We start from the raw sequence: 27,861 nt of genomic DNA on the forward strand, positions 1-27,861 counted from the left end.
TGTATTTAAGCAGGACCCAGAGAGCTTTTGAACTAAGAAGAAAGTTGGATGATAAAGAACTGAGACAAGCGCTCAGCTCAGACCCAGCAGGCTCTCTGGATCCTGTGCCGAGGACGGGCTATGTCCTCGGCTCAGCCATGGCACTGAGAGGCCGCCGACCCCCCCAGGGATACCCGGCACCTTGGCCGACCCTGGGACAAAGCACTGAGAGGCCTCCGTTTGCTGTTTTCAGGGGTTGGTCTCTGCCAGTGTCAAGAGTCTGCAGGATTTGGACACGACTCCGACTTGCAAGGCCCCAGCAGGAAATGTCTGGTCCCCGAAGCAGAAATAAGGGTGGCAGGAGGGAGGTGCCCACTGTCTGTCTGCCTGTTGGGGGCCATGGACGTGATGTATCTTCAACCCCAGCTCTTCTTTAACTCCTTCCTACAAGTTTGCACAGATCCAAGCTCTTGCTCCCCTCTCTGTACAGAGGATGCAGCAAAGGTATCAGCAGGGCTGCAGGAAAGATGGAACCTCTGTTACCACATCAAGGCTTTTAGGACGGGCTGCAGCACCAAGCCACTCAGAGGACTGCACATGGTAGAACCTTCCTGCTCCCATTAACCCTGATATGGAGGAGTTTCAAGCTGTTGACGTAGTTCTCTCTCTCTAATATTATTTTTTTAATTCAAAGTTTATTTATTTTTATCATTTATACAGCAAGAAAGCAATGCAGTCCAGGAATTTATTACAAATTTCAGAATCGGAATTCTGCCAAGCAGATGGCATACGTTCTCATATTTTCCAAGTATATAAGGAGGTGTTATGTTGAACATGATTTGCTCTTTTTTTAGTTTTTTGGTATTGAAAAAATTGTTTTACTTTAGATAGTTTATATACTAGGATATAGTTGATTTACAGTGTTGTGTTCGTTGCAAGAGTACAACACAGTGATTCAGTTAATACATATACATAGATCTATTCTAGGCTTCCCCTGGTGGCTTAGCTGGTAAAGAATCTGCCTGCAATGTGGGAGACCTGGGTTCCATCCCTGGGTTGGAAAGATCTCCTGGAGAAGGAAATGGCAACCCACTCCAGTATTCTTGCCTGGAGAATTCCATGGACAGAGGAGCCTGGCGGGCTACAGTCCATGGGATCACAGAGAGTCAAACATGACTGAGTTACTAACACTTTCATTTTCATATCTAGTCTTTTTTCAGATTCTTTTCCCATATAGGTTATTCTGTAATAAATGGTAGTTTTGTCTTTAAAAGCAATTAGCTACTTAATTTCCTTTGCAGTGCAAAAACGGAAAATTCAGCAGTTGGCTTTTCCAAGTGAATTGTTCTCACCGAATCTCAGTGATCATGAGGTCTGCTGTCTTAATTGCAAACCGGAGTCGGTCATGGCTGTCTGGGTCTAGTCCCCCACCCCTCACCTGTGTCTCAGGCCTTCAGCGAGCTCTTGCCTTGTCCCCAGCTTTCAGGGCATCTGAGGGCACCCCGGGGATGGGCAAAGGAGGCCAGGAGCTTTTCAGAAGAGGCTCTCATTAGCCCCAGCCAGGCTGACCCCATGAGGCTGCTGCCAGATCCCCTCTTTACAGGCACAGAGTGGCTAGTTGCTGATGAGGCCAGATTGCAGTGGGTCTGATTCTCCCCAGAACCCCTACCTCAGCCAGGAGGGTCATGAATGATGCTTCCCCTTCCATCACTGGGGTCACAGAGCCAGGGAGTGACCGGGCCAGACTGGCGCTGCTGGTCTGTGCTCCGAGTCCTGTCCCCCCCACCACCTCGCAGGACCCAGATCCGTGTTTTCCCCAGACAGGTTTACCCTGAAGCCCTGTGTGCCCTCGGGGTCCATCTCATCCTGGCTGAACTGTGAGTTAGTGGAGCGGAGGCCTTGGCAGGCTGACAGAGAAGAAGCTCCTGCATCCCGCCCTCGCAGGACCATGAGCATCTCACTTGTGAGCTTAGCCTGCTCCCCAGCATCCCTCAGCCCAGGCCTGCTGCACCAAAGGCTGAGATGGAAGACCCTCTCTTGTTTCCAGAATGAGCCCAGCCCTGCCCAGTTGCTGACTGCAGGGGTGGTGGGCACAGGGCAAGACGCCCCTTCTGGAGCTGCTGGTTTTAGAGGTTGGCAGTTCCAACAGCACCTTCCTTTGTGCATCTGTGTTGGTTACACTCTCCTCCCGAGCTCGTCAGGCTCCCTGGGTGAGACTGTGAGTGTGTTTGGTGGCTTCCTTGGCTTTCTGCCTTGGGGCCTGTTTAATCTGGTCAGCAGGCCCTGGTGACTTTGGAGCGATAACTGGATGGCGCGGTGTCAGGGGCGGAGCTGACAGTATGGAATCTGAGGTCCTGTCCTGGCAGCCTGTGACCCTCGTGTCTGTCTGTGTCACAGGCTGCAGCCCGCCTGCCCCACCCCCAGCAGGTCCCTGGCTCTGGGGATCTGAAAGCTGGGGACGTGGCCACATGACAAAGCACATCTTAGATTTTAATACTAGGTCTATATTTAGACCTCTGGGGGCATGGTCTTGGAGCAAAGGGAAGTGAAGAAAGAGTTTAAAGGAAAGTGCAGTAGGACTGAAAAGATTTAAAAGCTGCTGCTGTAGCTCATTTGGGCAGGAAAAGACTTGGAGAGAGACAGGAAACACACTTCAGCCTAATTTAAATTTCCTAGGGAAGATAATATTCGTTGTAATCACAGATACGTTCACTTAGAAACTTAGGAAAGAAGGAAAATTAGGAACATGCTGATTTGGGTATTTGTATGTATGCACTGCTGTGGAAGATTTATATATTTATGATTTACATATTTATGATTATACATGTACTTATATGTAATTAGCATATATATCAGTTGTATGAATTCTTTTTCTAGGTTTGTTTTTCTTTTGTATTAATGTATTTGTTCTTACAAAGTTTTTACCTGTACACCAGAGACATGTTTTCTTTGTTAGAATTCCATTTTGTTTTCATAAACTCAGTCATGTTATCTGTATTTGAATATTTAATTGGTTTTGGAGAAGTAGAACTGTCGTTCAGTGAAACGTCAGTTCCAGAAAAGACATGGAGTGGGTTTCGTTTAAGATGAATGTGAGTTATAAGCAGGCTCCTGGGTCCTGATCCCCCCCCAGGTTGGAGGGCTGGTGGAGAGGTGGTGGGAAGAGTGACCCTGCCCCACTGACAGCTCAGTCCCCGGGGTGGTCCTGCCTGCACTCTGGCTCTGAGACTCTAAGTCTGCTGTGGACAGTCCTCAGGGGAACACACCCTCCCTGTGGACTTCCTCTCAGCAACTCACCGTCTCCCGCGAGACTCCTCACAGTGGAGAGAAATGTTCCAAGTCTGCATTTAACCGAAACTCAAGAAAAAGGACTTGGAGCGGGGAGGGAGGGAGTGGAGCCAGCTTCTCAGGACCAGCTGACACTCGGGCCGCAGAAAGCTCCAGCTCCAGACTTGCAAGTGATAGCATGCCTTGCCGGGCTCAAGGTTGCTGAGAGATTTGGCAGCCAGGCCTGAGTTCAGAGATCACACGTGCTCGGGCCAAGCGTCCTGCCCAGCGTCAGGACCGTGGGGAGGCGCGAGCGCGCGTTTTGCTGGAGCGCTGGTCTGAGCCTCGTGTTGTCCCGTTGTCATCGCCCCCACCTCGGGCGGGAGCGCCGAGTAGGGGAGCGATTGCATCAGGCCCAGGTAGGGCCCTGATTGGTCTGCCCCGCGTGGCTTGAGGACTGAGCCGAAGGCAGCCTTGTAGCCGCTGCCCTGCTGCCCAGAGACAGCCTGCCTACCGGGCCTCTGTCGGTGGGTCAGCACCCGGAGTGGGGGTCCTGCCTGCCAGGGACGGTGGGAGAGGCTGGGGACACACTCCTCTTCAAGACACAGTCTCGATTTAAAATGCCATCTTGTTCCTCTGACTGCTTTTTCCATGCTGTGGAGGTAAGATTTTATTGAGCGTCTCGTGTTTCCTCTCAATGCTACACCCCTATTGATTTTGCAGCTGGGACAGAGAAAATGTTTGATCCTCTGGATTTCTGCTTGGCCATCCCCCTGTCTGGGAGCTGCTCAAAGGTCATGGCTTTGAACAACGCTGGGAAAACGAAGCTGGCTTGGAATTTTGTAGGGGGAGGGGCCGAAGAGTTTGAGGACTGCCCTTTTCAGTTGTTTGAATTTCGGCGTGTTCATATTCCTTTTCTCATCTTCTTCCTGAGCTACAGTGAGCATGAGGCGGGTAGGGAATGACAGGAGGAGGCAGTGGGTGCTGCCTGCTGCGCTGGGGACCCTTGAAAGGGAGAACAGCTGGAGTCACCCAGAGTTACGAATTCCTGCGGGGCATCTGTTGCTTTCACAGTCGATTCAGCTGTAAACTGTCCAACCCCAAGACCACCAGCAGCACTTAAAAGGAAATCTGTGACTTCCCGAGACAGATCATGGAAAAGCAGCTCGTACACTGGTTTGGCCATACGTCCCCGAGGTCTCCTGGGTGTTTTCAGAGCCTGTGTTGGAATCCTATGTGCCCTGTGCATCCGCAGGCGGATGAGAGGGGAGTGTTGCTGGGTGCAGCCTGCGGTCACCTGCTGCTTGGGAAACCAGTAATACATGTTGGAGTGCTGTCATCTATGATTTTCCCGTTGTGTGCTGTATCACTGTTTCTTTCTGAAGACCTGAAGTTGTTCATCTGCAAATGTCACCTTCTTGTGTTGCAGGATGTTAAAGTCTTCAGTGAAGACGGGACAAGCAAAGTGGTGGAGATTCTGGCAGACATGACGGCCAGGGACCTGTGCCAGCTGCTGGTTTACAAAAGTCACTGTGTGGACGACAACAGCTGGGCTCTGGTGGAGCATCACCCACACCTGGGATTAGGTGGGGAGCAGGTCTGGGTTGGGGCAGCTCTGGGTGGGGGGGCAGCTCCAGGTGGGGAAGCAGCTCCAGGAGGGGGCAGCTCTGGGCGGGGGCAGCTCTAGGTGGGGGCAGCTCCAGGAGGGGCAGCAGCTCTGAGTGGGGAGCAAGTCTGGGTGGGGGCAGCTCTGGGCAGGGGCAGCTCCAGGAGGGGGAGCATGTCTGGGTAGGGAACAGGTCTGGGTGGGGGCAGTTCTGGGCAGGGGCAGCTCCAGGAGGTGGGGCAGCTCCGGGTAGGGAACAGGTCTGGGTGGGGGCAGCTCTGGGTGTGGGAGCAGCTCTGGGTGGGGAGCAGCAGTGGGTACTCAGGGTGCTGTCAGGTGAAGGCCACAACCAGCAGATGCCAGACTCTCACTGCAGTGTCCCTGCCAGTGGAGCAGGTGGTCTGTCCGTGTTCCTGCTTCTTCTCTTCTTCTAAACTCTCCCCTTCCTTGCTCGCGGCCCTCTCCCCTTGGGTGCTTCCAGAATCTCGCTCTTGGATGTTTGGAGCAGTAATTCTCAAGGGATCAGACACAGTAGGAAGGAGGATCCCTCTGGGTCAGCAGGAGGACTGGCTGTGAGAGGCCCAGGGCTTGCTGCACACCTGTGCTCTGGGGAGTCAGCCAGAGGTGCCCTGGAAGATTCTGGCATCGCTTTGCAGAGCCGTTCCCTCACCAGACGGGGTCAGGGAACCATGGTGACAGCCTGCAGGAAGGCACAGGGAGGCCCCCAGGAGTCAAGGGGGCGATGTCATCTAAGTTTGAGTTTCCCAGTATCTGTGGGTATTTGAGAGAGCAAGAGATTGTTTTGAAATGTGTACTATTTACAGAACTTACTAAAGTTTGGGGTTTGTTTGTTTGGTGGCTTATTTCAGGTAAAGAAGCTTTTCAAACTTTCATTTAATTTTTTGCTGGATACTGTATGGTGCTTCTAAAACCATTGGCAAGTATTTAAAACCAGAATTTTTTATATGTAAGTCAGCTATATTTTCTTTCCATGTCTTGAAGGAGAGAAAAACTGCACAGCTTGCAAACTTCTTCCCATAGTTGAAAGTCTTTCTTATAACCTTTCAGAACAATTAATAAATTGAAATTAAACCTAGGTCTGGAATATTCCTTTCACTAACTGGCATTTGTGCAACTCATGTTATACAATCTAAGCCTACGTAATACGAGGTACATTTGAGTTGGCATCGCTTGAGGTCACGTGTTCTGGCTGCCCTGTGCTGTCAGACAGACGGTGTGTGGTTTAAAGTAAGCACTAAGAACTTCTGACTTCTTTCCTGTCACTATGGATGTGCAGTGCGCTTGTGTGTCATCTGAGGCTTTTTCCTTTGTCCCCAGCAACCTTCTACTGGGTACATTCAGCGGTACTCAACAGAGCAACTGACTGGAAGCTCCGGTGTGAGACATCAGTGAGTGGGCCCTAGTGGTCTGATGGGGCCGCCCACGGCATCTGCTGACACACAAGCAATTTGGAAACTAGATAGTGTCGGAGCCCTAGATGGTGTCGGAGCCCTAGTTTGTATGTGCGCACACGTGCACACACATGTATATATGGACATGTATACATATGCGTGTACACACGTGCATATATATCCATATACATGTGTACAGACATGCATAGAGAATTAATTTTAAAGATGTATCTGCATCAGATCAGATCAGATCAGTCGCTCAGTCGTGTCCGACTCTGTGCGACCCCATGAATCACAGCACACCAGGCCTCCCTGTCCATCACCAACTCCCGGAGTTCACTCAGACTCACGTCCATCGAGTCAGTGATGCCATCCAGCCATCTCATCCTCTGTCCTCCCCTTCTCCTCCTGCCCCCAATCCCTCCCAGCATCAGAGTCTTTTCCAATGAGTCAACTCTTCGCATGAGGTGGCCAAAGTACTGGAGTTTCAGCTTTAGCATCATTCCTTCCAAAGAAATCCCAGGGCTGATCTCCTTCAGAATGGACTGGTTGGATCTCCTTGCAGTCCAAGGGACTCTCAAGAGTCTTCTCCAACACCACAGTTCAAAAGCATCAATTCTTCGGCGCTCAGCCTTCTTCACAGTCCAACTCTCACATCCATACATGACCACTGGAAAAACCATAGCCTTGACTAGACGGACCTTTGTTGGCAAAGTAATGTCTCTGCTTTTGAATATGCTATCTAGGTTGGTCATAACTTTCCTTCCAAGGAGTAAGCATCTTTTAATTTCATGGCTGCAGTCACCATCTGTATCTGCATAATTAGATCCAAAAAAAATGAATATCGTTGAAAGACTATTCAAGAGTCTGGCCACTTTTAATTGACAAGGAACTATGAAAGCATCTTCAGCAGATATTCTAATACATGACTGTCACTGTACACAGAGAATATATGCAGTGGACGCAGATACACAGAACATTGTCACATACAAGGACTGCTTGAGAAATTTTTATTCAACTATTTCTTTTTGTAGCACCTGGTTTCTATAACATCATATAGTAGAGACATGATGTATGTTAAAACTTGGGACATGATTCATCACATGAAGAAAATTTATTCTGAGGGAATAAGAAATGAAATGCACATACACAGTAGTCTCAGGGATGTGATACTCATAAGTTTCATTCTTTATTCTTTGTCTGATTCACAGATGGATTGACATACTCCCCTTTAGGGAACAACAGTTCATTATAACCAAGTAAAAAGGGGGAACAAAGAAGGAGAGGAGCAAGTAAAATCATAAAAATGACAAAGAATATTTGGATCCTGTTTGACAAAAAGAAGTCAGTGAGCTGTATTACAGACACAACAAGTCCCCTCAGAAGGTTCCTCCTCACTTTCTCCCACTGGCTCCTTTTTCGTGAGCAGTGAGTGGGCCCATTGTCTTAATGCCTATGTTCTGTAGATGGTTCTGCAGGCTTAGACACACCAAGTCCGGCAGCATCCGGGGAAACCTCCCTACTGTCTGCAAAGAGCTTATCCATTCCCTTCCCTGTGTCTGCCCTGCCTGTTCTTCTCTGTGTGAACGAAGCCTATCGTTTTCTTTCTGATCTGTTGTTCTTTAGGTGAAAGAACTTTCCATTTATCCACCAGCATTTAATGGTCAGATGCCCAGTAGTGGGAAGAGGAAGGTCCGGCAGCCTGTTTCAAGCTTTCCACAGGGCAGGGTTGCGGGAGCACCTTTCAGAGCAGCCTGGGTGTTTCAGCATAACTCCCCTTGCATGGGGTGTTCTCTCCTGGTGTTCCCAGGACCCCCGGCACATGCATCTGCCGCCTCTCCCCCTACCATTCTCAGGGCAGAGCCACCAGCCCCATCTCCCCGGTCACTGACTCTCCCTGCAAAAGGTCACACTCTTGTCAAGTGTGTGTTGGGAATGCTCCTGGAACCTGCATGCGTACAAGGCTGGTGGCTCAGGCCAAAAGGAGGTGATGCGTGCAGATCCCTCAGGCAAGTGGTTGAGTCAGTGTGTAGACTCAGGATTTGAGGATTTCCAACCACAATTACTGTGCCAGTCTTTGTGGCTAAGCTATGATAACCTTAACAGTACTAAGCTTTTTCACACTCAGAAACGAGTGATGATTTAGGAGGTGTGGGACAGTTACTTCCTTTCCATTAGTCAGAGACCATGCGTATGTGCGGGGTCTCCAGCCTCTGAGGGTACCCTCAGCAGAGGATCATGCTCACAGAGGCGCAGGGACAGGGGCAGCTGCCGGCGTGAGTGGGCGGCATCTCTGGCTGGTGGGGCCCTCCCCACCCTCCCCCTGAACTGGACTTGTTGCCACAGCCAGGTATGACGCCCCTCCGTCGTACCTGCCGCTGTTGGCTCCTACAGTGCTGGTCCTGTGGCACTTTGGCTTAAAAGCTGGGGCAGAGCCCTGAGTGGTCAGTGGTCTTAGGTGACTGTGTCCCATGTTTCCTGATTTGGGTTTGTTCCTGGTCAAATGAGAAGAGTACGGCAGCCGCCTTTTGGAGGGCCCAGCACATCCAGACCCTGACATCTGCAGACAGTGGTCATGGGAGAAGCAGCTGCCCACCCTCAGCCTGGTGCTCATAGGTGCCTTTGCAGGCTGATCCTCGTCTCTATCTCTGTGTCTTTTACATCTCACGGCACCAAATGACACCCTTTCCCCACTAAAGGATACACCTAGCAGGAAGCTGCTTGTTGGGCAGGTCTAGGCAGCAGGATGTTTTCTGGGGGGATGTTTTGCTTCTCACAATTCCGCATAGCCAGGCAATGCCCTGGGCAACTGTTCAGTGCTCTGATCTGTGCCATGTGGGCTGTGCTGGTGCTGAGGGGCTGCGTTGGCTGGGCACCGGGTCTGCCAGCCCCACCCCACCCGCTGGGGCTGTCCGGGTTTCTGCAGAGGAGTCCTGTGTCCACTGCATGGCCACAGAAGTAAAATAGGCTTTTTTTTTTTAATTGAAGTTTAATTGATTTACAGTATTGTATTAATTTGTGCTGTACAGCAAAGTGACTCAGTCCTACACACACATATATGTTCTTTTTTTGTATTGTTTTCCCTTCTGGTTTGTCGCAGGCCTGCGGTGTATGGTAGGACCTTGTTCACCCATCCTGTATGTAACAGTTTGCATCTGCTAATTCCAACCTCCCAGTCCTTCCCTCCCCCAGCCCCTCCCCCTGGCAACCACAAGTCTGCTCTCTGTGTCTGGGAGTCTGTCTCTGTTTCATAGACTTGTTCATTTGTGTCGTATTTTAGATTCCACATAGAAGTGGTACCGTATGGTATTTGTCTTTCTCTTTCTGACTTGCTTCCCTTGATATGGCAATCTCTAGGTCCATCCCTGCTGCTGCAAGTGGCGTTATTTCATTTTATGGCTGAGTGGTCTTCCGTTGTATATATGCGCCACATCTTCTTTGTCCATCCCTCTGTCCGTGGACATTTAGGTTGTTTCTGTGTCTGGGCCGATTGGAGTGGGCAGAGAAGCATCTGCTGCTGGGACCCTTGACAGTCTGCTTATGCTGTTTCGGTGGCTCTCCCAGGGCTGCTGGGCCGGGAGGAGGGGAGCCCGCCTGGGACGTGGCGTCCGGGTGCCCCACGCAGCTGGTAGCTCCTGTCCGGAGGACCAGGTCATTGCTGCCTGCTCTTTTATTTTTCCTTATTCTACCTGTTATGTGTGTGTGTTAGTCACTCAGTCAGGTCCAACTCTTTGCAACCCCGTGGACTCCTCTGTCCATGGAATTCTCCAGGCAAGAATACTAGAGTGAGTTGCCATTTCCTTCTCCATATTTTATCTGGTGAAAAAACCTTAATTCTATAAACCAACCATCAGTAGGCTATTGGGTTGTAGTTGTTTTCCCCCCATAACTACAGAAATATTTTTCTCTGAATTAAAATATTCAGGAAAGTCATGAGTTTGTTTTAAATGGAAGACATGTGCTAATTCCTATTTTGTCGGTGGTGGTGGCTATTTTTATTTTATTCTATTTGCTGACCCCTATCTTGGTGGCAGATGGGGCTGTTTTAAGCATACTCTGGCTGCCCCTGGTTCTTCTCCTCTGTGCTGGGGAGACCACAGGCCGTGCGCGTGGTTCCTGCATTGCTGGCCAGTTCCCCTCACATCTGGGGCCTGTCGGTGGATCACTGGCAGTGCCTGGTCTGGCCCATATTGAGGTGCCCGAGCTTTCTGTCCATCAGGGGGAGGAAATTCAGGCTTTGCGTATGTCTCTACCAGGGAGTCCTGCCCTGATATCACACCAAGGCTGAGTGTGCTCTGCATGCCATCATAGCGGGCTCAGACCAGTGCCCTGGTGACTGTGTCCTTCATGGACAGGATTCCCCCACGTTCTGAGATGCCTTTGACTCGGAATGCTGTCACCCTCCACTTCATCCTTCCTTGAAGATGAGACTTTCTGGGGCTTCCCGGCTGGCAATGTAAAAGGAGGTGAGGGCTGGGAAAGGCTGACACGGCCCTTTTGGGTCAATTTCATAGTAGCTACTTCTCTACCATTTTGGCCTCGGTTCACACTCGAAGCTGCCCTGGCTTCCCTCTGGTCATTTATCGCATTAGGGAATGAGGTTAGTTCCCCGCCACCCCGTCAGCAGGCTGCATGTGGACACGTGGTGGGTGCCAGCCATAGAGCAGAGTGTTTCCTTGTGCTCCCCATGGAACCAGAGTGTTCAGGCTATGAGGGAGAGCCTACCCCAGGTTGGTGGCGCGGCCAAGTCCTGCGCCGAGGAGTGTGTGTGTGCATGCTTGCACGAGGGCCGTGCGGTGTGCGTGTCCTTCCCAACAACCTGGTCCAGCTGTGAGAGCGGCTCCGGGATGCATGTGGTTAGCGTGGGCTCTGGCGCTCAGCCAGGTACGGGGACAGGCTGCCTGCTGGTCGCTACCCTGCCCCGTGTTCACCCCGGGCAGCTGAGTTTCATACAATCAAAGCCATACCCTGCCTGCTTCCCTCTATCCTCCCACCTGTGTATCCTCCATGCTCAGAGCTCCCCTGCTCTGTCTTTGGGTGTTTTCCCAGTTGTTAGACTCCCTGTTCTTTTCAAGAGTTGACATTTCTTAATTTAAAGGCAAAACCATTTACAAAGAGTCCTTTTTAAAGGTGGCAAAACTAATACAATTATGTAAAGTTTAAAAATAAAATTAAATTAAATTAAAAAAAAAAAGATAGTTTTTATTTGGCTGTGCAGGGTCTTAGTTGTGGCACATGGGTCTTAGTTGCCCCACACATGTGGGATCTTAGTTCTCTGACCAGGGATCGAACCCACGTCCCCTGCATTGTAAAGCAGGGTCTCAACCGCTGGACCACTAGGGAAATCCTATGAAGAGTCTTTATTGACTCTCTCCTTAAGTTTTGTTGATGCCAAATTGAAAAGAAGTATGCAAAAGCAAAGACTGACCTGAGTTCCTCATACTCTGAGTCCTAAGACCTCTTATGCACTTGATAACGATGCGGGGAGGGATTGGGGGCAGGAGGAAAAGGGGACAACAGAGGATGAGATGGCTGGATGGCATCACTGACTCAATGGACGTGAGTCTGAGTGAACTCCGGGAGATGGTGATGGACAGGGAGGCCTGGCATGCTGTGATTCATGGGGTTGCAAAGAGTGGGACACGACTGAGCGACTGAACTGAACTGAACTGAATGCATTAAAGTGAGATTTCAATTTAGCTTAGCTCTCAATCTCATCTTCGCCACGATGCTTAAAGAATGGAAAAGTCGGGTTTTGTATTTGTTTGCGAGGCTGCCTGGAAGGTTCTGCCTGTCTCATCTCTGGCAATACTTTCTCCTGCAGAGCGCTGCTTGGAAGATCATGAGCTGGTAGTCCAGGTGGAGAGCACCATGACAAGTGAAAGTAAATTTTTATTCAGGAAGAATTATGCAAAATACGAGTTTTTCAAAAATCCCATGGTGAGTTTTATCCCTTTGGATTTGGGGTTTGGAACTCTGGAAATATTGCAAGTATAAACTACTTGAGTTTCATTGTAGCTGATCACAAAATAACTGACTGACATGTACTGGGAGGCAGATGGTTTGAGAATCAGTGTTGCTAGTTAACCCAGCAATACTGGCTCAAAACTGTCTCTTTGATGTGTAATTGAATGCCTTTGTTCTGACCAAAGTAACCATCTCCTTCTCCCAAAAGTAACAGTGGGTGAGGAGGTCAGTCTCTAAATGGAGAGAGAGAGCTGGGGTGGGCTTCTTCAGTTATTTTGGAACGTCTTAGTTCAACTGGAGCAACTTGGTCAAATACTCAGTAAAATAAAAACTCATTACTCTCAGCAAGTAGCATATATTGCTTTGGGATTATTTGGGGAAGAAGCAGTAGAGAAATCAACATCTGGGTATATTGAGCTAGTTTCTTGGAGTTTTCTGTTTTGGGGAGCTGGGGCCCTTGCCTTGTGGGATGTCAGGATGGGGAACCTCATACCTGCCATGGCGTGAGCCCCAATCCTGAGTCACAGCAGCGGTAGCTAGGGGGAGAAGTCCAGTGCCTACTTCTGGTCCTGATAATGTAGCTGCTTTTTTATTGAAAAGAAGAGATTTGCTAACTGCTTTTGGATAATGCAGCAGAAAAGGCTTCTTCACATCCCCGTGCTCTTCACATCCCCGTGCTCATGTCCTGGTTTCAAGAGTTCTTTGTCTTGTGCACCCACCTGTGTCTTGAGTTAGGGAGCGGGGCAGCCCTCTGCCCGGGTGCACTGTGAGGCGTGGGCCAGAGAGGGCATCACAGATTTCAAACTTGATCCTGCATTTAACAGAAGATGCAGCCTTTTTGAAGTCCATGTTTCCACTGTGTGATAAATTAAAAGGACCGTAATTTTAAATACAGATTGTCCATAATCGTGCCTATAGGGATGTTTTTAGTACTGGCATATCTGTAAGTATGTTTTCCCCACTTGGAAGCTAACCTTTATCGTCTTTGTTTTTCCACATCCTAGAATTTCTTCCCAGAACAGATGGTTACGTGGTGCCAGCAGTCCAACGGCAGTCACACCCAGCTTCTGCAGGTACTGGGCAGGAAGAGGCTTCTGCTGGGGTTTTTGCATAGGTGCTCTCGGGCTGTCCCAGGGGCCTGGTAGAAACTTGGATCAGTTGAGCTCACCCTCACAAATATGAGCCTTGGCTCCTGTTGGAATTTAGAGTATCCAGGAATAAATATTTACTTGGGAAAGCTGTGTGTAGCCAGGCTTCCCAGGTGGCGCTACTGGTAAAGAACCCACCTGCCAATGCAGGAGACATAAGAGACTCAGGTTCGATCCCTGGGTGGGGAAGATCCCCTAGAGGAGGGCCTGGCAACCCACTCCAGTATTCTTGCTGGAGAATCCCATGGGCAGAGGAGCCTGGCAGGCTACAGTCTATGAGGTCACAGAGTTGGGCACAACTGAAGTGACCTAGCATGCACACAGCCAGGCTCCCTCAAAACAAGCACTTAGAAACAGGATAAACTGACAGGCCATCAGAGCAGGAGAGTGGGGTACAGAAGCTGTAGCTCCCGTGTTCCCTGCGAGTACCACCCCCCCATCTCCAAGCACAAGGCCCTGGAAATCGCTACAGAAGGATTGGGTCCATCCATAGTAAAAACTGATCCATGCATGCATACTAAGTCGCTCAGTCCTGTCCAGCTCTTTGCGACCCCGTGGACTGTAGCCCACTAGGCTCCTCTGTTCATGAGATTCTCCAGGCAGAATATTGGAGTGGGTTGCCATGCCCTCTTCCAGGGAATCTGCCTGACCCAGGGATCGAACCTGCATCTCTTAAGTCTCCTGCATTGGCAAGTGTGTTCTTTATCACTAGCACCACTTGGGAAGCCCCCAAAACTGATTAGGTTGCTCTAAAAATTACTTCTTATACTCTAAAAAAACCAACATACCTATCTTCATTGTCTCCTCGCTTCCTAAAGTCTGTTCCAAGTTAAACCTGGCCTTTCCCTCCCCCACCGATGGAGGGGGCCACCAGCTACCTCTCCACACTTACTGCTGACTCATGCTCTTCTAGGAGGTCAGAATATTCCTCTGCACCCCTAAAAATGTATCTCTTAACAGCGTGTTAAGTGAGAGAATAAACAATTCACTAATGCAACCAGCACTCTCTAGGTGGCACCAAATATAAGAGAAAGTACTAGAATGTAGTTCCTAGAGAATTCTTCCCTGAGCCCTCCCTTTCCTGCTTTATTTCTTCTGCCTCTGGAAGCTGAGAGCCTCCGTGTTCTGTCCTGGGCCCTCCCACCAGAGCATCTGTCTGCTCTGGGCTCGAGTTGTCAGTACTTAGTTATCCTGGTTTATGCACAATGAGGGGCAAATGATTTCCTGCATCTTAGTTGCCTGGTTTGAGATGATTTGGTGCTTGGTGAGCGGGTACAGTGATCTCTGGAGACCCCAGAAGCACTGCCTGGGGGCCCTAGGACCTGCCCAGCTGGCCTGTCCCACCTGCAGGGGGAGAAATGTCTGTCTCAGTCAGTGGAGGGGACCCACAAGGGTCACCCCAGACCTGGCTCCTGCCCTCTCTTTCCCAAAGAAAGAGGTGCTGCCAGTGGGCGCAGTTAATGGGGACAGTGGGCTGTCACCAGGGTGTTTCAGGAGACGGACAGACACAGGACACACAGCTTTCACCAGGGGCCATGTGGTCAAAGTGACGGCCAGATGGTCTCTCCCAGCCCACGTGCTCCTGATCCGTGCTTCTGGCACTTCTGTTGCCCCAACTCTGAGGATCAGACTGGGATTTTTAAGGAAAAATAGAATAAAGGGCAGGATGTTTAAACATATGGTCTTATTAGGAGGTTTATGACTTCCGTTTTTCAGCGTTAAAAAGATCTATTTGCTTGTGTGTTTAAACACGAATTATATTTTAGGCACCACCAGTTTAGATGGGAATTTTACGACTTTTGAAAGGAAAAATATTTGAAAGCACTCAGTTTAACACAAAAAGAGTATTTTGGCAATTCATAAAATGTTCCAGTGTCAATGATGCTCATAGTATGTCCTCATAATTTCATGTCAGTATTATCTGACTTTTAAAATTTGCTCTTCAACAGAATTTTTTAAACTCCAGTAGTTGTCCTGAGATTCAAGGGTTTCTGCACGTGAAGGAGCTGGGAAGGAAATCGTGGAAGAAGCTGTATGTGTGTTTGCGGAGATCCGGCCTCTATTGCTCCACAAAGGGAGCTTCGAAGGTGAGTTTTAAAGGCACAACTGCCAGTCACACCAGGCTGGGAGGGTTCCAAGTAAAGATGCGCACCATGGCTTCCTCCCAGCTCGTGACTTATTAAGCTGAGTGTGTAGCAGCTAAACTCAGAGTTCCTGGTGCACAGGTCTCCCTGGGAAACCAGGTGATGACAGACCTGGGGACCTGGGGGCTGTGTATCCCCACCCCTGCCACCAAGTGGGCCAGCCTGGGCTCCCTCTGTGGGCTGGCAGCAGAGCCTCATGGCTGCCCGAGTCCCTTGGAAGATGCTGACTTAGTGTCTGTAATTTGGAAGTTGGTGTCTAGGATCACCATAAGGATATTCAATAGATGATTGTCACCCTGATGCCAATCTAATATATGTTATTGTAGATATTTTATGGAATAAATTGCAGTTTGTGTGTATCCCCAGTGGGAAGAGGAGGTGAGGGATTGAAAATGGCTGCAGGCTTCTGAAGAGAGTTGGGGTGTTGTGGGCTGGCCTTCCTGGGATCTCTTTTGGTGTCTTTGCATTTCTGACCTATTTTCCTGTAACATCTGAGGACACCTACCATAGGAGCATACCCAGCTGACCTTGGCCATGCTTATACCATTCAAGAGCTGCAGTCTCTTCTGTTCCTGCAGGAGAGAGAGGGGAGGAGCTGGGGATGCCAAGGGACGGTGCTGGCCCAGCATCAGGCTCTGAAGTCAGGAGAGAAGGGGCGTGGCCACCAGAGAGGAGGGCGTGGCCACCAGGGAAAGGGGGCGTGAGCTGGAGGGAGGGGGCGTGACCACCAGGGAAAGGGGGCATGAGCTGGAGGGAACAGGCATGGCCACCAGAGAGGAGGGGCGTGGCCATCAGGGAAAGGGGGTATGAGCTGGAGGGAACGGGCATGGCCACCAGGGTAAGGGGGCATGAACTGAAGGGAAGGAGCATGGCCACCAGGAAGGAGGGCGTGGCCACCAGGGAAAGGGGGTGTGAGCTGGAGGGAATGGGCGTGGCCACCAGGGAAAGGGGGCGTGAGCTGGAGGGAAGGGGCGTGGCTGCACTCCATTCCTCTGAGGCAGCAGGTCTTCTTTGGTCACAGGGAGGTCCACTTCCTCATTTCCCAGCTCTGATGTGCGCTTATGCGTCCTCCTCATTGCTGCTGAGCCCCAGGTCATTTGTCGCCTAGAGGAGGAAATAGATGCAGGATGGACAGTTAAGCCACAGGATGGGACTTTTGTGAGCAGTTGGTCACTGATTACTCAGCATAACAGGTGGTGGGGGTCTTATATTTGAGTGTATGCTCCTAACCTTGACCATGGTTTGCAGATGTCCTGGTTTCCACTTTGAATATTACCTTATAAGGCAGAATATCAGATACATTGTATCCATCTGTCTGAATATTGGAAGGTGGGGTTTTTAGCACCACCCAGCATCCCAATTGGCTGGGGGATATGGTTTTAACTTGGCACTTATGTGACACCATGGTTATAACCTGTAGACTGTTAAAGGGGAGAGGTGTTGAGAGCACGCGTAGACTGCCCTCTGCTGACAAGGACAGGAAACACTTGCTCTTGGCTGTACTGAGAAGTTCCCCTCTATAAACCTGACCACTTCTCTGCAGGAGCCCAGACACCTGCAGCTGCTGGCCGACCTGGAGGACAGCAGCATCTTCTCCCTGATTGCTGGCAGGAAGCAATACAGTGCCCCCACAGACTATGGCTTCTGCATAAAGGTACTGCCCACCCCGAGACAGTGAACTTCGAAATTAAACCAGCGACCTCCTCTCTTGGTTGTTGCTTTTTAAAAATAACAAACAGTTTCACATTGGATTTATGCATTGGTATAAAAATATTTCATGTGTGCTTTCAATGTGTCAGTCCTTGAGTAGCACAGATGCTCAGAGAAAAGCAGAATCCCTGATGCACAATGCCCCATGGCTTAGGGGCGATGGGCCCCGTGGTTTAGGGACCCCCCCAGCCTGTCAACTGAGTGGCCTCTAGGGTGCTGAGTAAGCTGATGCCTTCTGTGTGGGCTTCCAGTAACCAGGACATGAGACTAGTGATAGTGATAATGAAGTCGCTCAGTCGTGTCCAACTCTTTGCGACCCCATGGACAGTAGCCGACCAATCTTCTCTGTCCATGGGATTTTCCAGGCAAGAATACTGGAGTGGGTTGCCATTTCCTTCTCCAGGGGATCTTCCCTACCCAGGGATCAAACCCGGGTCTCCCGCATTGTAGGTAGACGCTTTACGGTCTGAGCCACCAGGGAAGGCCAAACAGAGGAGCAAGTGAGAGGCCCCAGCGAGGATCGAACTCACGACCCCTGGTTTACAAGACCAGTGCTCTAACCACTGAGCTATGGAGACTAGGGGTGACCACAACTCTGCTTCTCACTGTGCAGGTGTGTGAGGGCACATCCTCACACACACACCTGTGTGAACAAACACATGTAGACATATGTGTGCATGGTTATGTGCACACACACACAGTCCTTCCTACTCAGTGAGGTTGTGTTGTCAGTCATCATAATAGTAGATATTTACTGAATTACCCACTGTGCATGAGACATTCTGCTGAGGTTTCTACCTCCATCTTCCTGGGTCTTCCCAGGTGCTCACAGGGTGGGAACTGCCCAGCCCCGCTGCCCACATCAGGTTGCCAGTGAGTGAGCCCATAGTCCCCCAGCTGGGCTGTCTTCTAAGCTGGAGGAGGAGACAGGGCACAGGGAGCCTATTCCATCCAAAAATACCATTTTTCTGCTTGATTTAGTGAAGCTTCTTTGGTTACAAGTGGTAAGAACCGACCTCAAATCCCCTGAAGGCTGCGGTGCACAGGCAGCTGGTGGAGAGCAGCTCATGGGGGACTGCAGCTGTCCCCCTTTCCCCTGGCCCACATGCCAGCCCACAGCCCTGTGGCCTCTGCCTCTCCTACTGTATCCACCACACGCAGGGCTGTCCTTCAACCCTCCTCCACATCCAGGTTCCCGAAGCAGAGAGCTGGGCTAGTCTGAACCCGCAGGGCCCCTTGGGTCTGGGCTCAGAGGGACCAGCCCAGCCTGTGCCTGCAGGCTTTCTTCCATCACAGCTGGCCCCTGCCCCTGAGTGGGCACCTGCCAGCTCTCTGCTGCCTCTTCTGCAGCCACATTGGTCTCGCTCTCTGGGCCTTTCCACAACATCTGTCCTTGGCCTCCACAGCCCTGAGTCTTGGAGGCTCCTCCCTGCCTCAGCTTACCCTGCGGGCCCTTCCCACAGCTGCCTCTTCCTTGGGGGTGACGGAAGGCACCTCCTTCCAAAACCCAAGAGTGGCTGTCCTTCCAGGAATGCAACTTCCCTGCAAGAGCTGACGCTCCCCTACCCCCACCACCTTGCTGGTTTGCTTTCCTGTTTGTCTCCCCCAACACTCACCATGGGAGGATGGCTGATCACTCAGCCGAGTACTAAGTAACCAGCTAGCAGGCCCGGCCTGTGCCCCACAGAGCCATGCGTGATGCCCAGCCGCACACACCTGCCCGTGCTCCCGTCTCTGCCACCTGGTGGGTTGCGCTGCGGGTGGAGCTCAGGTCTGCCCTGAGAGGAAGGGTGGTCCTGACTCACTGTCACACTCACAGGTCTTCCTTCTCCTTTAGCCTAACAGAGTCAGGAACGAGGCTAAGGAGCTGCGCTTGCTCTGTGCCGAGGATGAGCAGAGCCGGACGTGCTGGGTGACAGCCTGCAGGCTCCTCAAGGTGGGTCCCCGTGGTCGCGGGGTGTTTATGTGTCACCCCACGGTCACTGTGTGTGCGTGTCAGCCCCGAGGTCACTGTATGTGTGTGTGAACCCACAGTCACTATGTGTGCTTGCTAGCCCCAAGGTTAATGTGTGTGCATCACTGTGGTAACTGTGCGTATGTGTCATCCTGAGGTCACTGTGTGTGTATTGTCCCACAATCACTTTGTGTATGTGTACGTGTGACATCCTGCAGTCTGTGTGTTTGTGTGTGTGTGCGTGCACATGCATGCATGCATGTCAGCACCATGGTCACTGTGTGTGTGTGTGTGTGTGTGTGTGTGTGTAATCCTGCAGTCACTGTCTGTCTCTGTATCTGTGTGTGTGTCCCCGAGGTCCCTGTGTCTGTATCATCCCCCCGCCCCTGTGTGTGTGTATCATCCCCGGTCACTGTGTGTGTGTGTGTGTGTGTGTGTGTGTGTGTGTATCATCCCTGGTCACTGTGTGTGTGTGTGTGTGTGTGTGTGTGTGTGTCAGCGGTCACTGTGTGTGTGTTTGGCTGTATCATCCCCCAGTCACTGTGTGTGCGTATCGGTGGTCACTGTGTGTGCGTGTCGGCGGTCACTGTGTGTGTGTGTGTGTGTGTGTGTGTGTGTGCACACGAATGCATGTCGCTGGTCACTGTGTGAGACCCTGAGGTCACAGCGTGTGACGGTGCGCGCCTCTCCATGGATGATGCCTTTCACCCTCCACGTCCTGTCACTGGGCTCTGGGAGTCCAGGGTCCTCGCATGTGTTTTCAGTCTCAGAAGCTCCCGCAGAGCTATTACACCAGTGGAGCCAGAGCCAGTTCCCAACCCGATGCTGGTGGCACTTAGGGCGGCAGCAGGCCCTGCTGTGCTTTGCAGGACACTTAGCACCCCTGCCCTCGTCTCTCCCATGAGACGCCAGCAGCACCCCAGCAGCTGAGACGGCCCCACGTGTCCCCTGGGTGTGGGGAGGGTTGAGAACCACTGCCTTAGAGAAATGGGGAGCAGAAGGTCAGGACCAAGGAGTCAGAAGATGGGAGTGGGGTAGCCACATAGGTCACCAGGAGGTTAATGGTTTTCCTGATGCAGCATCACACTCCGGAATTCCCAAAGTGCTATGGCCTTGCAGGAAACATGGCGGATCGTCTGGCTCCTGACAGGGTCTCAAGGGAAACTGTCTCCCGACAATAATTCTAAAGGAAATGTCTTGCTCGGACCATCTCGTGGGACCACACCCCACAGCAGTTTCACAGAAACGGCTCAGGTGACCTCACAGGCCCTGTAGACGAAGTGCAGGGCAGTGCACCGCGTGTAATATGGCAGAGTGTTCCTCTGCACACACACACCACGTGCTGGAAATTCCTTAGTATAGAAAGTCCTCGTGAGTTACAGACAGGTTAGCTGATAAAACAGACTCAGCCCAAGTCCAGGGCTGGAAGGGACGCGTGTTTGCTTAGCTGCAGCCGCCACGTGCAACCACAGTCTCTTGCAGAAGTCCCCAGCCGTCCCTGAGGCTTCCAGCTACTGCGAGACTCTGGATGGCGTCCCTTGGAGACACACGTGGGAGGCTGAGCTCTGAGACTCCTGAGAGGCGCTGCAGGCTTCCGGGAGAGGCGGCCAGTGTTCTGTGCCAGAACCTTACTTTGTTTTATTTTTTGTCACTGATGAAACACAGAACAGTTAAAATAGAAATGTTACTGTTCTGTAATAGAAGAGGAGGTGCTGTGTTGGTGTAAGACATGTCACAGGCTGCTCCCTGACGCTGTGCTGTGCTCAGTTGCTCAGTTGTCTTTGGAACCCTACGGACAGTAGCCCGCCAAGCTCCTCTGTCCATGGGATTCTCCAGGCAAAAGTACTGGAGTGGGCTGCCATTTCCTCCTCCAGGGGATCTTCCCAACCCAGGGATTGAACCCTTGTCTCTTAGATCTCCTGCATTGGCAGGCAGGTTCTTTACCACTCAATGCCACCTGGGAAGCCCCCTGATCCCTGACAGTCAGTCAGTTCAGTCACTCAGTTGTGTCCAACTTTTTGTGACCCCATGAACTGCAGCACACCAGGCCTCCCTGTCCATCACCAACTCCCAGAGTTTACTCAAACTCATGTCCATTGAGTCAATGATGCCTGCCAACCATCTCATCCTCCATCATCCCCTTCTCCTGCCATCAGTCTTTCCCAGGATTAGGGTCTTTTCCAATGAGTCAGCTCTTCACATCAGGTGGCCAAAGTATTGCAGTTTCAGCTTCAGCATCAGTCCTTCCAGTGAACACCCAGGACTGATCTCCTTTAGGATGGACTGGTTAGATCTCCTTGCAGTCCAAGGGACTCTCAAGAGTCTTCTCCAACACCACAGTTCAAAAGCATCAATTCTTCAGCACTCAGCTTTCTTTATAGTCCAACTCACACATCCATACATGACCACTGGAAAAACCATAGCCTTGACTAGACAGACCTTTGTTGGCAAAGTAATGTCTCTGCTTTTTAATATGCTGTCTAGGTTGGTCATAACTTTCCTTCCAAGCAGTAAATGTCTTTTAATTTCATGGCTGCAGTCACCATCTGCAGTGATTTTGGAGCCCCCAAAAATAAAGTCTGACACTGTTTCCACTGTTTCCCCATCTATTTCCCATAAAGTGATGGGACCGGATGCCATGATCTTCGTTTTCTGAATGTTGAGCTTTAAGCCAACATTTTCACTCTCCTCTTTCACCTTCATCAAGAGGCTTTTTAGTTCTTCTTCACTTTCTGCCATAAGGGTGGTGTCATCTGCATATCTGAGGTTATTGATATTTCTCCCGGCAATCTTGATTCCAGCTTGTGTTTCTTCCAGTCCAGCGTTTCTCATGATGTACTCTGCATATAAGTTAAATAAGCAGGGTGACAATATACAGCCTTGATGTACTCCTTTTCCTATTTGGAACCAGTCTGTTGTTCCATGTCCAGTTCTAACTGTTGCTTCTTGACCCGCATACATATTTCTCAAGAGGCACGTCAGGTGATCTGGCATTCCCATCTCTTTCAGAATTTTGCACAGTTTGTTGTGATCCACACAGTCAAAGGCTTTGGCATAGTCAGTAGAGCATAAGTAGATGTTTGGAACTCTCTTGCTTTTTTCATGATGCAGAGGATGTTTGCAATTTGATCTCTGGTTCCTCTGCCTTTTCTAAATCCAGCTTGAACATCTGGAAGTTCACAGTTCATGTATTGTTGAAGCCTAGCTTGGAGAATTTTGAGCATTACTTTACTAGCATGTGAGATGAGTGCAATTATGTGGTAGTTTGAGCATTCTTTGGCATTGCCTTTCTAGGGATTGGAATCAAAACTGACCTTTTCCAGTCCTGTGGCCACTGCTGAGTTTTCCAAATTTGCTGGCATATTGAGTGCAGCATTTTCACAGCATCATCTTTCACGATTTGAAATAGCTCAACTGGAATTCCATCACCTCCACTAGCTTTGTTCATAGTGATGCTTCTTAAGGCCCACTTGACTTCACATGTCTGGCTCTAGGTGAGTGATCACAGCAAAGTGATTATCTGGGTCGTGAAGATCTTTTTTGTGTAGTTCTTCTGTGTATTCTTGCCACCTCTTCTTAATATCTTCTGCTTCTGTTAGGTCCATACCATTTCTATCCTGACAAACTGGTGTTAAAGCCAAGTATCCCTCAATAGGGAGCTGGTTCCCTGAGTTAAGGGATTTTCACGCAGAGAGCCCCCTGCGGCTGGAGAAGGAACAGGCTCCTCTCAGGGTTCTGCAGTGGGGAATGTTCCAGGATGTACTAATAACAATTCAACAGCACAGTGCAGAGGGGTGTTTAGAGAGATCACTGCATTTGTGGGGTGAGGGGTGGAGGTGCGTGTTCACATTTGCTGGTGTGTAAACGTGAGGCGGCAGGCGAACGTGGAGGCCGCTCACAGGAGCCTGGAGGCTGTGGGGCAGACAGGGCAGATGTGCAGGGAGACCTTCAAGGTTTCGTGTTTGTGTGATTTCATTTATTTTTTTCTCTGCAAAAATATAACCTCTTTCGGAAAAAGCAAAAAGGAGAGGCAGAAGGACATGATCCTAAGGCGTCATGTTCCGTGGGTAACGGCAGTGGTGTGGCCCTACTTCTGACCCGTCTCTCGCGTGAGGAGGGTGGGCGCCTCTGTGCTATCGTAACCAGGTGCGGGGGGAGTGGCCGAGCTCGCAGCGGCCGTGATGCCTGGCTGTTATTCGTGCCAGTGACACATGTTTTGTGTGTGCTGGCACAGTGTGAACGTTCCGGAGCATCCACTGTGGGCCACGGATCACCTCACACTTGTGACCTCACTGCTCACAGCAGCTCTGTGCATACACCTACAACCATCCTCAGAGCACAGGTGACGGACTTGAAGCCCATGACTTGCCACACATGGATGCTGGCATGGGGCTGAGCCAGCAGCAGGACCCCAGCGTGCTGGCCCCAGAACTCCATCCCTGACCGGCACCCTCACTGCCTCCCTGTGAACCTGTTGTCCCAGTCGCAGTGCCCCAAGGGAACCACTGACTCCACATCCCACAGCGCCGTCCTGCAGGGAGGCAGGGCCTGGCCCGGGTCACTGCAGCAAGGCAGCGGTGGCTGGAGCCTTTCTCAAGTGAACAGCAGTGGAGTCGTATCCTCCCATCTTGGCTGGCCACACCCTGGGGCTCCTGCCTCTACAGAGCAGACAGCATCAGCCTCTGGTGTGAGGGATCCCTTACAGACATACAGGTCTCCTCCCTGCCTGCCCTCAGCTCCATTCATCTTGCTCAGTGGGGCGAAGCATAATTGGAACAAGGTCCTCCTTGATGACCTCACCCTGCACCCCCACATTGCCTCAAGAACAGGATGTGTTGTGCTCCAGAGACTTGCAGCCTTCAAAAGTGCTGGGGAACCTTCTCAAACACCTCCTGTTCCCCTGGCCCTGTGGCATCACCAGCTTCTTGGACTGTGAGCAGTGGTTCAGTCAGTGGTCAGTCTTGTCTTCTTCACCGGGAGACCAGTCCTCAGGCTGCAGGGACCTGACCTGGAGAGGCTCGAGGCTCCCTTCACTTTTCCTTGCTTCTGCTCTCATGTCCAGGCACCATCCTGCCTGGCTCCCCCCAGATCCTCAGAGCTGGGATGACCTAGTGCTCGGAACATAAGAGATGCTCGGAAAATGTGCACTGAATGAAAGTGGAAACTGACCCAAATACCTGTGTGTGGCTTTCGGTGACGTTGCAACAGCAATTTGGATGGTATAAAAATCCCAGGGTGTTTTTGAGAGGAAAGCCTTCTTTTAAGTTAACTTAGGACCTTCCTGTTTCTCTTAAGCACCAACCCAGTTACACCTCCTTTAAAATATATATGTGTGTATATATATATATATATATATATATATAGCTCAAACCTCCTGGGGAGAAAACTGGCTAGTATCTGTTTTTGTTCCTCTACCTTCCTACTACAGTGTTTCCTAAATGACTTCATAGACGCCAGGGGCTGTGCAGGGAGTGTGAAAACTGTGTTAGTTACCTACCATATCCCTCCTGTGACCCTCCACCTTCTAGAAGCTTCTTAAGCTGCTATTGCAGTTCTTCCCCAAGAGGGAGATCTTGCTTCATCAACACAAGATTCTGTAGGGCAGTGGTGCCCCACGCTTTTTGGCACCAGGGACCAGTTTTCTGGAAGATAATTTTTCCATGGACTGAGGCAGGGTGGGGTGGTTTCCAGATGATTCAAGCACACTGCATTTATTGTGTACTTTGCTGCTAAGTCGCTTCAGTCGTGTCTGACTCTGTGCAACCCCATAGACGGCAGCCCACCAGGCTCCCCCGTCCCTGGGATTCTCCAGGCAAGAACATTGGAGTGGGTTGCCATTTCCTTCTCCAATGCGTGAAAGTGAAGTCGCTCAGTCGTGTCTGACTCTTAGTGACCCCATGGACTGCAGCCTACCAGGCTCCTCCATCCATGGGATTTTCCAGGCAAGAGTACTGGAGTGGGGTACCGTTGCCTTCTCCGATTGTGTACTTTACTTCCCTTATTATTACATTATAATATATGATGAAATCATTCTACAGCTTACCACAGTGCAGAATCAATGGGAGCCCTGAGCTTGTTTTCCTGAGCTCAGGCAGTAATGCAAGTGATGGGGAGTGGCTGTAAGTACAGGTGAAGCTTCACTCGCTCGTGTGCTGCTCACCTGCTGCTGTGCAGCCCAGATCCTAACAGGCCGTGAACCAGCACGTTTGTGACCCAGGGGTTGGGGACCCCTACTCTAGGAATTCCCTGGTGTTACAGTGATTAGGACTCAGCGCTTTCACTGCCAGGGCCCAGGTTCAATTCCTAGTGGGCGACTAAGATCCGGTAAGCCATCCAAGCAGGGCTAAAAAATACATATATTTTTTTTTAACTGAAGTTCTTAAAGAAGCTTTAAAACAACAACAGCAAAACAAAACAAAAAACCCCACAGAATTCTGTAATGAATTACTTATCATGGAAAAGGCAATTAAAGTAGATGTTGGGCACAACGGCAGCCAAGGGGCCTCCTACCTGGCACAGGCATCTGGAGCAGAGGTTGCTCACAGCACCTGGAAGCAGCACAAGTGCAGGGACTGAGAAATTGTGTCGGGTAGAGGCAAAGTGTGCCGGCTCTGCTGATAGCACCGGTGCTTTGCTGCAGGCTCACCATATGCCACGCACCTGCTTGGAGCTTCACGTTACCCCATTTGATCATCATGAGAACCTGGGGGGAAATTCAGCCCTCACAGTACAGTGAGGAGAGAGTGCTGGGAGCATGGCTGGCCAAGACTCCGTGTCCCCTGGGGAACGTTCTTGGGAAGCCCAGGTGGGACTTGGAGAATGGTTCAGCTGTGTTCCAGCCTCCCATCTGGTGGTCCCACCTGCCAGCACACAGCCAAGCTCACTGCCTCTTTGGATCCCAGAAGTTCAGACCTGTGGTTCCTGAAAGCCAGTCCTCTGACTGCTGAGAATTTGGGGAAACATCTTCTCTAGGGCCAGGCTTCCCTGGTGGCTCAGCGGTAAAGAATCTACCTGCCAATGCAGGAGACACAGGTTTGATTCTTGGTCCAGGAATATCCCCTGGAACAGGAAATGACAACCTACTCCAGCATTCTTGCCTGGAGAACCGTATGGAGAGAGGAACCTGGCGGGCTATAGTTTATGGGGTCTCAGAATTGGACACAACTTAGTGACTAAACAACAACTTCTCTAGGGCACAGCAAAACAAAGCAAATGGGGACAGTGCAGTCAGCTTTCCACAAGCAGTTAATAGCTGTGTTCATGGTAATGGCTTTATTCTTTAATCTGAGAGTGTGTAAACTTAGCTAATTTAAACTTTCTAAAACTCTGATTGTCTGATCTACTATTGTATCAACAGTATTTTATAAAATATTGTTGATATGGTGGTAGATCAACAATTAATTTTTGGTGTGTGTGTATGTTGTCTTATTTGGAAAATTAGTTGCTAGGGCTTAAGACAGTCACAGATTTTTTTTTTCCCCAAAATCTCATTACTTCGTGAAACCTAAAATAATCAAAGTCCCTGATGTAGACCTTCCCTTTCACCTTCTTTCCTGTAAGAAGATCTCTCAACTCCAGTGGTTCCCAAATTTTATTTTTACGTAGCAGAGCCCATTACCCCATTTCAATTTTTGTTTAGAAACAGCCTCCACTCAATAGCATCTCTGAAGCGCATTTCCACCATGAAACAGTTTGAAAGCCTTCCTGCCCCATCCCTTCCTGCCTCTTGCCCACCTACTGCACTGCATGGTGTGTGAGCAGCCCCAGTTCACACCTGTGTGAACTATAAACACAGATGTCTTTTCTACCTGAACATATGAAAACGGGAATTAAAGTACATGGAGAGCAGAAAGGAAGGAAGGATGTAAAACCCAGTCATTTTAAAAATGGGAACAGTAAGGACAGACTTTGCATGCCTACCTACATTTTTAAATCAAGATGAAATGAACATTCTTTGCAAAACAGAAAAACCTTAAAATTAACTGGAAAACCCAGAGGGAGAAATTGAACTCCCATTTAAAAAAAAAAATGAGTTCTTTTAAACTTTGAGAACCATTCAAGCTCTGTGCTGTGTAAACTGTAACAGAACCAGGAATAACACTGTATGCTGAGGTTTTAGTCACCTTCACCCATCAGGGCCTGTGCTGTACTTTTGGATACTAGTCAGATGTGGCCATAGAGATTACATTTTGTTCTTCCCAAATCCACATTCTTCTCTCTGGGACCAGAACTCCACTCAGCAGCCATTTGAATATGGGCATGCTGACAACAAAATCTCTCCAAAATCGTCGCCCATTGTTTTGACTTTGCTTTCATTATTGAGGGAACTTTTCACAGTTGATCAAGTCCTAGATAGGGTTATTTGATCCTGTGCTTCTCCCATCCCATTGTCTTCTAACTCTCATCATGCAGGTTAAAAAGTTAGCTGTCCTTCTTCTCATTGCTTCTTTGAAAATAACGAGTCTTTCTCTGGTTGCTTTTACATTTTCTCTGTTTGTGTTTTGCATGATGTTCCTGGCTGATTTTGTTTATTTGTTCCTTTTGTTTTGCTCTTATCCCGCACCTAGATTCTGTAGCTTGGTGTATTTTTATTTGTTTGGAAAATTCTTGGCCATCATCACAAACATACTGCCTTTTCATACTGTTCATGGAGTTCTTGAGACAAGAATACTGA

The 27,861-nt window shown here is 50.0% G+C and overlaps 1 protein-coding gene and 1 non-coding gene across 9 annotated transcripts in view; one reads left to right on the forward strand and one right to left on the reverse strand.

The window, feature by feature from the left end:
* The window catches only part of GRB10 (growth factor receptor bound protein 10), a 218,970-nt gene that overhangs the window by 172,029 nt on the left and 19,080 nt on the right, over positions 1-27,861 (forward strand). For 7 of the 8 annotated variants that reach the window (XM_044946399.1, XM_006073506.3, XM_025290782.2 and 4 more), the window contains 6 exons: positions 4,676-4,832; positions 12,089-12,204; positions 13,236-13,304; positions 15,329-15,466; positions 17,067-17,177; positions 19,071-19,169. In XM_044946399.1, the coding sequence (XP_044802334.1) occupies positions 4,676-4,832; positions 12,089-12,204; positions 13,236-13,304; positions 15,329-15,466; positions 17,067-17,177; positions 19,071-19,169 (690 nt within the window). Of the gene's footprint in view, positions 1-1,139; positions 3,909-4,675; positions 4,833-12,088; positions 12,205-13,235; positions 13,305-15,328; positions 15,467-17,066; positions 17,178-19,070; positions 19,170-27,861 lie in introns of those variants that run through there. The other variant, XM_025290785.2, reaches the window with a different exon arrangement.
* Positions 17,739-17,811, reverse strand: TRNAT-UGU. The gene has a single exon. It is a non-coding gene; the product is annotated as a tRNA-Thr (tRNA).

This window comes from Bubalus bubalis, chromosome 8 (genome assembly GCF_019923935.1).
Source record: "Bubalus bubalis isolate 160015118507 breed Murrah chromosome 8, NDDB_SH_1, whole genome shotgun sequence".
Lineage (NCBI taxonomy): Eukaryota > Metazoa > Chordata > Mammalia > Artiodactyla > Bovidae > Bubalus > Bubalus bubalis.